This window comes from Dunckerocampus dactyliophorus, chromosome 21 (genome assembly GCF_027744805.1).
Source record: "Dunckerocampus dactyliophorus isolate RoL2022-P2 chromosome 21, RoL_Ddac_1.1, whole genome shotgun sequence".
Taxonomy (NCBI): domain Eukaryota; kingdom Metazoa; phylum Chordata; class Actinopteri; order Syngnathiformes; family Syngnathidae; genus Dunckerocampus; species Dunckerocampus dactyliophorus.
This window is the reverse complement of record NC_072839.1, coordinates 9,346,731-9,359,554: the sequence shown is the minus strand read 5'-3', so window position 1 is coordinate 9,359,554 and position 12,824 is coordinate 9,346,731. Positions and strand designations below refer to the sequence as shown.

The following is a 12,824-nucleotide window of genomic DNA, read 5'->3' as shown; positions in this document are numbered from 1 at the left end:
TTCAGCCATCTATTTTCGAAGCAGTCTGGAGCCTATCCCAGCTGACTAGGGGCGAGAGGCGGGGTACAACCTGAACTGGTCGCCAGCCAATCGCAGGGCACTTAAGTTCCTTTAAATTGCAACTACCAGTACGCCCACAAGGGGGCCATAAAGAGTCACAAAGCACAAAACAACAGAAAACACTTTATAGATAAAGTCTGCCTAAACTGTTATTTTTGTCATCCCACTTTGGTTAAATCGTCATACATATTTTCTATTTTCACTTCCAAAAAATGAGAATTACAATAGAGACACAATCATTGAATATTTTCATAGAGTTCATACATGGCAGCACTAAAATAATTACAAACTCCATGTATCTAGGCCTGCATATCTTTTTTACTTAGTGAAACAACACCCACGTTGACGTCACACAGCCACGACTTCAACAAGCACACTTTCTCGTTTAAGAGCCACACATTTTCTTTTAGTCACTGTTGTCACTGAATGGATGATGGATGATGGATGGAAGGATGAACGGATGGATGATGATAGATGATGGATGAGGTTTCAAGGAAGTATGAAAGGATGGATCAGGAGCAGCCAGTGTGGGCAGCTGGGCGCCGATGAGAAGGTGAAGGTGCAAACATCATCATCACCATCTTCCTCAGAAGCTCCTCCTGCTTCCAATGATGCTCCGCGGTAAGCAGAAGCGTGGAGAAGAACAGCGTCTGTTCTTTAAACGAGTAACACAATAAAAAGCTCAAAATGGACACGGAGAAGACGAGGTTTCAAGTAAGTTAGCTTCTTCAAACTTCCTTTTTTTACTCTTATCTTTGTCGTCACTTTCGCTACTTTTTGCTTTGCTCAATCTCGCTACATGTTGCCAAATAGGCTGAGGTTGAATTACACATTTGGTCTTCATTATAGTTGATTAGCTGATTTACGACTTTGACACGTTTTAAATCATCGATATTGAACTTGAGTGATTGGCTTGCAGTATTATTCCTGTTCACTAGCATGTTGTACTCCTGCTATTTGGACGTCATTGATCATTTCTGACATCGTATTCGTGTTATAGTAGTATTAGAGTACACTTGTAGTATTCTTTATGAGCATGTTGCGGATATATTTAATATACCCTCAATAAGAAGACAAAATGAACCGGAAGGTAGCTCACCCGTAGAAAAAATGAATTCAATCTATTTCAGAATAAGGCTGAACGGGGAACTTTCCTTACAGAAATGAACACAAAAGACTAAAAAGAATCCATCAATCAAAAGCATGACATGCTCGCTCGTTCCACAGTACAGTAATTCCTAATTTTTCACGGTAAATTGGTTCCAGACCCAACTGTGAAGTAGGATTTCTTATATATAAATGAAATATTTTTGGAGTTATGGCATAGGAAACCTTTTTACAATCTTCTAAATGCGTTTTTTTTAACATCATTAGAGCCCCCCAGACATGAAATAACACCCCTTTACAGTCATCCCTCGCTACATCACGGTTGGAACATTGCTCCCTCACTCTATCATGGTTTTTCGAATATTTATTAATATAAGGTCGCTGTTTTGTGGAGCCCAATATTAGTCAAAAATATTGAAAGACAATTTATATGTAGTATTCTGATCAGTAGGCGTCAGTAATGAGACAAAACATTGGTTAGACGTGACATTACTGTCATGTCCTGTGTACAAGTATGTCGCTCTGCTGCCGTATGTCTGCTGTCTGTTTCAGTGCGCTGCTCCCCTGATTGAGCTGATTACACACACCTGTGGCCAATTACCGGGACCTGAGGTTTTCTACTCGTGTGTTTTTTATTTCTTACGGCAGTGTTTTTCTTTCGTGTTTATACCCGGCCATATGCCCTGCGTCTTTTTGTTATCCTTCTTGTATTTTTGTGTTCGTTTTTGGTTTATTGCCTCCTTGTGGTAATAAATCTTTTTATACCACTCGCTGTGTGTTCACTCTACATCTTGGAATCCAGAACTCGACCTGTCCGCCTCGTGACAATTACATTACATTACCTTCACATTGCATGTAGTCAGCCATGGTATGTCTGGTATGATAGAGCGAAAAATATGTATCCTCCCATTTCTTGTGGAAGTGGTAAGTTTTTTCGCTTTTTACTTTGTTCCTCTTCCCCTCTCCATTTGAAATCTATTCTTAAATTTACAATAAATAAATTGGACACTAACTTGTTAGCTCTCTAGCATGCTATACTTAAAGCAGTGGCCGTCCCTTGTGTCCCTGCAGTGATCCCATAGCCTCCGCATTAGCAATGTGGTGTAAAAAAAGAATGATCGCAGTGTAAAGGTGACTACATGTGTGTTATTTCACGTCTACAGGGCTCTGATAATAATAAAAAATGTATTTAGAAAGTCATAAACAGGTTTTCAATACTCAGACTATGAAAATATTCCTTTTATTAACATTGAATTAACTTATCATGGTCGAGTCTGGAACCAACCGTGATAAACGAGGGATGACTGTACACTTGTATTACCAATGTAGTAGATATAATCTGAGAAAGTCAGCCATTTAAGACATAAATACGACTCATGCTCGTGTGTGTTGCTGTAAATGTGTTTCCCTCAAGGGAGCTGAGTGAGGGACGGACAGGAAGTGATGTTGGGGGTTCAGAGTTGAGTTTCAGCTTTGCGTGGCCGCAACAGTAGCCCGTGTTTTTATTCATTATTGTGCCCATTGTGAGATAATTCAAACATGCAATAAAAGCCTGTTGTCCTGGCTGACCGAATCTAGTACTTGTGTGCCTCGCTGAACATTAACACTAACATTACTGACACCTAGTGACCAGTGTAGAGTACTACATATCATTCAGAACATCTTTGAATGCATCTCCTGAATGCCTAATATTTGTATTTTAGTTCATTTAGCCATTTTTATCCTTGAAAATGCTTAATGTGGGAAAAAAAACATAAAATTTGTTTCAATATGCATATTTTTTTACTAATAGGCTGAATTCAACCATGAAAAAACGTAAAGTGAAGCCGATTCAAAGCAAGAAGTGGCGAGGGATGACTGCATATTTAAATTATTATTTCTCTGAATCATGTCACACCCCTGGTGGTCTACCACAAAGCAACAGTCTCAGTCCACTATTATTTCTTTGTTTACAAATGACATTATGTTGGATTGTACGCAGATGATTCTACAATGTTTTTATTCAACAGGCATATCTATCTATTGAAGACAGCTGGTCCAACTCCTAAAAAAGTGTTATCTATAAAGTACTGTAGATTTTCAGTGCGCCAGATGTATTCAAGCTACTGCACTGCTTCATGTTTGTGTTATTTTTATGTTTTGAAGTGTCAAGGCAAAGCAGCCCGGAGGAAAAGTGGCGTTCAAGGTTCAGACGGGAGCAGCTCCTCTGACACGACGACCAACAGCCTCGTTCGCCAGGTATGTACGACATTTACTAAACGTCCCAGGGCAGCGTGGGGAAATTGTGTGTTTGAGTGTAAATCCTGCGGCTGAGAGCAAACTGGCATCAGTGGGCAGCTCCAGTCGTCATCATCATCCATTAGGCCTGAGATGCAAGCCCGCATGCTCTAGTGCCATTGTAGCTGCTTTGTTATAAAGCAGAGCTTGCTAATGTATCTGGACTATGTAACGGAAGACCTGCATGAGACAGGATGGGTGCCCTCGCCTAAATGTTTCTGCCTTTTTAGGAGGAGTCACCGTTCGCCTTGTTTTTGGCACGGTGAGACGGAGGAGCAAAATGCCGCCTCCTGCTCGCTCTCAACCTTCTGACAAGTTGTGAATGAGCTCCAGTTTCTGTTTTGCATGTGGATTCCTACTGTCCACAAAAGGGTTCCTTCCAGTCTGACTCCTCATAGACTTAATGACGCAGGAAGTATCAGTGTACATGCTAAAGACATGTTCAAGTGTGCACAGGAAGAAGAGCAGTGATGGTCAGTGAGGGCCTGCAAACACACATATCTCCTGTCAGATGTTTGCCACAAGAATGCCCCAAAATAACCCAGCTTCAGTCACTTGTTAATCGAAAAACTCTTTTCTAATGAGTTTGTCTTCTTTATATTTAATTTTCACATGACAATGAAGGTGCAGCATTGGTATACTTAAAAGAAATGTGACATATTTAAACTTTGTAGCTTTAATTTGCCTCCATTGTGTACTGTAAACATTGCCCCCTCTCTGTGCTTCGCTTGTGAAGTGAATGTTGTTAGGAGCGATGCCAAACACTCCACAGTGACTGGTGTTTAGGTACCGAAACATGGCACCTTTTGATTTTATGTGAGTTGGTGGTAGATAGCATCGACAGAATTCGCCCCATGCCTATAAAAGTACCGTTTTTGGTACCCACCTCTAGGCTACGGCCTATTATTACAAAAAAAAAATGCATATTTAAGAAAATGTTACATATGCCTGGCATAAATTAAACTTTTTCAAGCATAAACGTGGCAAAATGTACTAAAATACAAATACAGTGGTACCTTGGTTAATGTGTGTTTTTTGGTTAACAACTTACATCCAAAATTTATGCTAAAATTTTGCCTTGGTTTGTGTTCGCCCACCTGGTTGGCGTGCAACAAACTGTTGTATTTGTGCGTGGTTTGTTAACACAGCCAACTTGGCTCACGCGCCCAAGACGACATCCCACAATACTTGGTTCACACTTCACTACGGCAGCCTGTAAGGCATCCAGGATCCAGTGACCAAACAATGGACCTTCGGCGTTGATGACTACTGTGCATGCATTTTTTTCATTGAGTGTGACGAACTCTAAATAAGCCGCTATTAGTCCAAAGAAGTTTGCGAGTGACAGCAACATTCTAAAGAGGGTGAAGACCACTAATGAATTCAAGAAAGAAGTCATTGCAAAGTTTGAAGATGGCGTCCGTATTGCCAATTTTGCCAGATTGTACAAGAAGGCCTCATCAACAATAAGTAGAAGAATAAAGAAGTTTCAAGTTACGTAAACTACGTAATTAAGTGAGCTAATGTTGCAAACAAAACAGAGACCATCCAATATGTTGAGAAGTTGTTGCTGGTGTGGATGAACGTTATGTAAAACTACAATTATTGTCTATAAAACATGTTGTGTCTGGAATGGATTGATTGGATTTACATTATTTCCTATGGGAAAACTTGCCTTGGTTAGAGTCTGTTTTGGTTTGAGTTGGTCCTTCTGAAACGGATTAATGACGCTAATCAAGGCACTAGTGTATAAGGCATTCATTCATAAAACTTATCTATTCAGGTACATGTTATTGATGATGTAGTATTCTACACTGGTCACTAGGTGTCAGTAATGTTACCCTAATGAGACAACAGCCACCGCAGGAACTACGGGAAGTACTGTATAATGCGACTCTCCCAATGCTAACATGTGTAAGTCTGTATTATAATATGTCTTATTTTTTTGAATGTCTTATATGGCTTATTTTCTATCTTTAATGCCTACTATATAGGGTAATACGAGTGTAAAGTGACTAAGGGTGTTGTGCTTTGTGGTTGGGACTAGACCAATTAACCGTGATAAATAAGCGATTACTGTAATTACACGGAAAACAAATTCCATCCATTTTCTATGCCGCTTATCCTCATTAGGTTCGCTGGAGCCTATCTCAGCTGACTTCGGGCGAGAGGCAAGGTACACCCTGGACTGGTCGCAGGCCAATGGCAGGGCACATATAATCATTCACTCTCACATTCATACCTATGGACAATTTAGAGTCGCCCAAGCGGAGATTCGAGGTCTTCCCGATCTCCTGACAGTGTGGCCAACATGCTAAGCACTCGGCCACCGTGCGGCCCGGGAAACAAATTGTTCAACAAATTAAAATAACAAATTTTAAAAATAACTACAGGGTGACCCACATTTTCTCTTGTAAAGCTGCTAAGCTTTCCCAGTATACCACAATGTGAATGGTTGAACTCTGCCATTTTATTCTCTTATTCTGCAGTGTGTTGTCAAGCATTGTGGCAACAAGCACAGTGTCAGATTACTCATCCTTTTTTTTTTTCCCTCCCCTTCCCTGCCTTGGGCTGACTCTATGCCTCACGGTAGCGATCCGCATCCTCTATGCATTTGCCTTGCACAAAATGGGGCCGCCCATGGATAGTGGGGCCCTATTCACAGTGTGTGTTCTCCGTGTCGGCCCTGATGATGATAATAATAATAATAATAAAATGTCTTTATTTAGTGCTTGTCTAAAAAAAGTTAACAAAGGAGTGAGGACCAAAGCAGAGAACAAACGGTATTAAAACAACATTAAAGGATCAGCTAAGCAGTAAGTCTAAAAAAAGTTGTCTTTGGTTGTGACACAAATTTGTCAAAAGCATAAAGTTTGGTCTCGATGCTGAGAAATACTCCTATTCCAAGGAAGGTTGATAGAGTGCCAGAGTGGTGTGACGTCATTTCACTCACATCACTCCGTCTTTATCACCTCTGATCAGCTCTGATAGGGCAGGAAAGCCTGCCGCATTCTCTCGCTGATTGCAGGCCCTTTTCCTCCTCTTCGGCCCTGTGGGTGATTGGCCGTGTAGCATATCTGGCAAGTCCTGAGCTTGTAAGCTGTGCTATGGTGTGTGTGTGTGTGTGAGAGTTTTGCTTGTTCACAAGTCATCCAGCTGAAAAGTGCACAGTATGTGCTGGTGTAGCTAGCACAATACTACCATCTAGTGGAGAAATTTATAGTTGCTTTGCCCTCTGCCTCCTTGCCAAATCTTTTCTCCAAGCCACGGATTCTTCCTGAAGTGATCGGGGACGCTCATTAAAATAAAAATAATTCAAATGCATTTTTCCAATAATATGAAATAATATTGCGTATTTTATTATGTTCTTCTACTTATTCAAATAACCAATTGCAAAATGAACTGTATTATAATGAGGATCCCTACTTATAATAATATATTTACAGCAGATATTTTATTATATCTTTACACGAAAGAAGTAAAGCTTGGATAACAGTGTAAATTTATTGTCCCCTCAAAATAATTCAACATGCAACCATTAATGTCTAGTCAAGAAGAAAACAAGAGTGTGGCTTTTTTCAAGCAGAGTAAAGAGTTGAAAGCAGTGTGCAAACTGTAGCACTGCAGAAGATCTTGTATCGGATTTAGGAGTGACTGCTGCAATTATGAGATGATGGCAACAACTGGTTCTCACACTTAAATTCTCAGCGTCAGGAGGAATCAGTGCAAACAAAAGGGGCGGGTGGACTGAAGTAGTCGCTAGTGTAGACAGCTCTCTCTTCCATCAGGGATTTGCTCGCGACCCACACTTTGGGGTCACGTGAGCAGGCGTGGATTCAAGGATGAGCAGATGCCGGCCATCCCTTCCTGCCCTGGTCCCCTTTATGCCGTGCCGTGGGCAAAGCTTCCATATTATTTGAAGCACCCTTGAAGTGTTTGTGAGGTACGCTGAGGTTGCATCAAGAGTACACTAATGGCCTTTACTTGATTTCTTTTAGTTTATTGTCATTGTTTCATTTGGATTTGGGTAATACAGAGATGTTGCATTCAGGTACTATGACCTGCTTTGTTATCAATGCTGCATATTGGAGCTATTGCTAAAACTACTAATAACCGTACTTGTGCTTGTTCACAGCTCTGACCACAGAGCGTGCCACCAGTCACCATAAATCTTTTATTTCTGTGTTTATTTTCATCTTTGTGTGTCTTCCAAACTGCATTGCAGAGCCGTTCTAATCCATTTCACCACTAGATGGCCTTGTTCCACTTCGACTTTTACACAGAAGCGCATCATGTTTGAGTAGAGGTGGCTGATTGTTTTGGCCTCAAGGGATAAATCCTTATTTCTCATCAACTAATTAAAGTTCTGTGGTCTCTTGACCAACATATAAGTGTAACAGAGGTGGAAGTGCACATTTGCCTGCAATGACCAACGAGCAGTGTTCTGATGAGGATGGTCTGAATAATCCATTACACAACAGTGGATATGTGACAGAGTGCACAAGTGATCCACCAGGTGTTGTCCCATAACTTCAGCCAAAGGAAAGTTGCAGTGGAGATTTTTCCAGTCAGGAAAATTCATCCCAAATACTGCAGCCAAGACAAAGAAATGTGTACTACCGAACACCTCAACACAGTGCCATGGAGCAACACGGGGCGTACAGTAAGCTTGAATTGAATTGATGAGTGGATTAGTGTCGGACCAGCTGTTGACAGGCCACACTTGCCTGGTAAGCCTCTGTGTGTGTGTGTGTGTGTGTGTGTGTGAGGGGTTTAAATCAATGCACATCCGCTCACTGGACCACACGCTGGCTGCAGGTGTTAAGTTTAGGCGCGCTGAAATGAATATCATGAATGTAATTAAATAAAGTCATTGGAATGCTTTCTGTTTCGGAGAAGAACCCATCTGCCATGACGCACGCACCAATTATTCTATGACACCGCATGTAATAAATGGCAAAATTCCGCAAGGAATGTGGAGCACGACGTTCCAGATAGGTTGGAGTAGACCCGGAGACTACTCATGGAAACTAACGTCAGTCCTCCCATAGTAGTAATATTTGTAATATTTGTTAATGGAAGGCAGTCTGTCACGTCGAGCGTTGTAGAACACATTTTGACCTTTGCCGCTATCATCAAGTTCCATGTTTTATGATATATACAGTAGAAGATTAGAATTATTGTCTATAAAACTTGTTTTGTGCTGTGTCTGGAATGGATTAATTGGATTTACATTATTTCCTATGGGAAAACTTGCCTTGGTTAGAGTCGGTCCTTCTGAAACGGATTATGTTTTGCTATTTGGCGTCTGCTTCCATCTACCTACACTACTTACGGTTCAACAATAGGGTGAGTAAATAGTCGAGACGATGCACGAGATTGGGTCCATGAGAAGGAGATGAGATGAGATTTCAACATTTTGTCTGAACAAAGAAACATTTTTATCGCAAAACAATGCAAGTGCGTTTTGAAATGCTTATTGTTCCACAAATTGATGCAAAGAGATATTGTCAAATTTTTTTTACATAAACCACTAATGTTTTGGATAATATATAATAATGATATATTAAAGGTTTCCTTTAATATGTTGCCTTTCACTCTATAAAGTTGTGGAATTGCCGTTTGTGACATTAATTTCAGAAAATTTATACTGTCTAACGTAACGTTTGCAGCATTTCTTGAAATGCTGCCTTTTCAACTGTATTAAAGAGCAGCATTTCTTTTACTTTCTGTGAATGCACACCATTTTGCGCTGTTCCGTTTGTATATACTTTGCCGACCAAACGTCTCAGTGAGTGTTGACTGTCAAGATGAAGGCTCTGCATCTTGATGTGTATTTTTTTTCCTACGTAAGATGGGGAAACTGGGTTGTTTGAATATATGTATAGGTATGTTTGAGGTGAGCAAGTTTGTTTTGTTGCCTTTTGTGTTGTTGGTACCACTTTCAGATAAATCCGGTATATTGGCTCATTTGTGTTGATGGGCTCACCTTGCTCATTATTAATATTCCCACATGGGGCTGTGGCATTTGGCTTTGTAAGCACCTTTTGTCCCTCCTAACTTCTACTACGTTACCTTGCATTGCTCCACACGAAGCTCAACTCTTTTGCTGTGCGTGTATGCTAGCGGCCCCGCCTCCCCCCACAGAGACAAATCGACTGTATAACTGACAAGAGGTCTCCCTTTGTTCAGCGTTGTTCTATGGAACGCTGTTGCAAAGTGAAACCTCTTCCTGCCTGTGCCAATGCATGTGCCGATTTATTCATTTATTGTGTGATTAATTTTCTTTCTGAACAAAAGGACATCAAATTGAAGGTATCCAGCTAGGAGAAATATAATACATATTTTATATTTTTGTATATGGTAGTGTTGCGGAAAGAGGGTCTATTACAGCTCTAAAGTGAGTGATGATCTGAGTTGGTAATGCTTATGTTCATTAATGGCTTTGTCCAGAGCAAAATGATGGTTGCGGGAGACTTATTTGTTATCATTTGTAGCAATAAATTGGGCATTGCTTTACATTTCAATCAATGTGAGATTATAAATTTTAAGAGTTAATAGCAATTACAAGTTTTAATCTAAAAAAAATAAAATAAAGCCCAAAAAACAAGTTTTAATCTAATTATACTGAAGCTGAATGAGAACCGATTTGCAGATATAAGAACAAGCTGGTCTTATGTACAAATGGGAACCGCAAAAGAGCCGTTCAAAAGGTTGTTCACAAAAATCACATATGTAGAACTCGATGCAACAATGGCGATGGAATAGTAATGGTTTATTTGTGTCAGACATGCTTAACGAGGTGCATGAAGGAATTGGTTACATTCAATTCAACATGTCTGAAAAGGACGAGGAAGAAGCAGAGCTTGTGTAATCTTACACCGTCTCCTTGTTTATTACTGATCATTTCTTGTCACAATAACGTTTGCATGTTGACACTTATTTCACTGGCTTAATCTGCGTCGTTTACATTTTGTTCACTTGAAAGGAAGGTGTTAAAGTATCAAGAAGCCTAGAAATACGAATTAAATCATTTTTAAATAAAATAAATCAAAAATATTGATGATAAATACATGTACAATCACACAATTTATAGGTAATTTTGTGGCGTTAAAATTGTGATTTCCAGGATGTAAGTACAGGCACTACTTCATCGTCATTGATGTAAAAGCCAAGACTAAGAAAAGTGTACATTTTGTCCCATAGCAAAGTGTTCGTCTGCGTCTGTTGTGACTAACATCTCTCAACGCCACCCCAAAGCTAAATCCCAATGCTCATTCAAAAAAGTAACGCAAGCATTACTTTCCCTGGTAACGAATTGCATGTACTGTATGAACACTGGTCATTTGAGATGGCATTGCGATGTATGGAAGGTGTGCTGGTGGTGATTCATCTCTGTTTTTGGGAGCTACCCTCCCGAGGAGGAATGTCGGACTAATGCTTAAGCCGGCAGTAGCGGGACTTCCTTGGCAGCTGCTGAGCATTCTTTGACTTTTCCAGAGAATGTGGAAATGTTCGGAAACCGAGCGACTAATTAGCAACAGAGATTGTTTGGAATGGTCTGGAACTAGCAGGTCTTTTACATAATCCATTGCTTCACTCGGGGACTGGAAAGTGTGATATACATCAGGCGACTGCTCCACTGCAGCCTGGAAACACTGATGTCAGTCCGGGTACACTGACCCAGGTTCAGTTACAACTGCTTCCAAAGCCTTCGCTGGTCTAGGAAGAAAACGTGCAGCATGTAGGGGATCTCACGAACACCAAGCCTGTCTGGGGCCCTGCTACGTTTCTATCTTTCAAAAGAATCTGTCTTAGTTTTACTGGCTCAGATTAGACAACAGCAAATTTTCCTCGGGAGCTGTTAAAAACCGGCTTCTCTGGAACCATTTGCCAATCTCCCTAATGTCTACTTCAACGTGTTCTCTATCTCTTTATCACACTTTGCACTGACAAACAACTAAACAATTTGCAGTCCAACTAAACTGGAATGTCAGAGAGCCAGACGGTGCGAGCCTCACTTAAAACAGCTGCAGATGTTCCGAGCAGCTAATTAAGGACGAGGGGGTGCAGGCAACCTTGTGCACCAGAGGAGGCTGCCGGCTAATATGGACATAAACAATTAATTAGAGAGCGACTGGCATCAAGGCGCAGCATGAAGGTCTATAACCTGACCTTTTGCACGCCATGATTTTTCTTGTTCTTTATAACAAGGTCCTGTTTGCCGGCCCGGCAGATGAACCGTACATACAATATAGACTGTACACTGCAACTATACATCCTCTAGCTCGTCCAATGTCTGAGCAAAGAGGTGGCACTAGCTGGTTGAGACTATGAGACAGCGAGGACTTTTAAACACACAAAGTCATCGACAACAACTGACTAGTGAGAGTGCCATCCTGGAAGTGCCTTCGACCTGCCAGTTGGTGAAGAGCCCTCTCCACCACAGAGTGCGTATGTTCATCCTTCTGTAAGCTTACCCTCGGGAGCTGGGCCATCGCAGAAGTGCTGCGGCTCAGCAGGGCGGGGTTAAACCTGATGGGATGTTTCATATTCATACTCATTGTGAATGTACAATCAGTCCACCGGGTCACTGCTGCTGCTGTCAGCAGGCAAGGGATTTCCATTGACTTCTTCTCCCTTTTGGACCACTTGTGAGGCTTGAAGACGTTTCCGTCCTGCAGCATCGTTGTCACAGATGCCGGGCCATTCAGGCTTGCATGTTCTGAGGGCAGACGACCGATGGCTGAGCACAACAGGCCACCCTCCGGCCACCACCCTTGACCCCGCTCTCACAAGTGGCCGTGGGGTCTGCTGAAGAGGGGGCTCCTCTCTCCGGGCCTGCTGCTGGTGGTGCCATGATCAAACACTCCAAGAACAAAAATGTCTCATGGGTAAGCGTAGTGTGTTTGTTGTGTGTGTGTGCCCTCAAGTACCACAGATTATGGGAGACTATTGCAGTACTTTAGCACTGGTTTTTGATGTGCCGTGTGGCTATTCCAAAGAGAGGCTTAGAGATTTAACTATTATATAACTACTACATGCCCACTTTATCAAATCTGCTTACCAATCTGCCAACTCTGCTTGTGGGCCAAAGAAGTTGACGACGAGTTAACATACATTCTGCATTCAATACATTCAATACACATCTGTTAGGAGCACTAACTTATAATGGTGATAATCATTCTTTGTTGTATTTTTTAACATGTTTGACATCAATTCTTTGTCATTGGTGGTGCAGAGGAGATTAGAGTGTGAGTGGCTTTGCAGGAATCTGGGGGTGGATAGGATGGATCACTAACAGGATAGGATGGATTATATAAATGTTTTTTCTATAAATTTTAGTGTATTAGATTCCCAGGGAACCCCTGATAAAGGAG

General features: G+C 41.3%; 1 protein-coding gene across 1 annotated transcript in view; it reads left to right on the top strand.

Moving 5' to 3' along the window:
- The first annotated feature begins 489 nt into the window (after nt 1-489).
- cacnb2a (calcium channel, voltage-dependent, beta 2a) overlaps nt 490-12,824 on the top strand; it is a 45,885-nt gene continuing 33,550 nt past the window's right edge. Inside the window, 2 exon segments of the mRNA XM_054765439.1 lie at nt 490-774; nt 3,313-3,405. Coding sequence (XP_054621414.1) covers nt 748-774; nt 3,313-3,405 — 120 coding nt within the window. The 5' untranslated portion in view covers nt 490-747.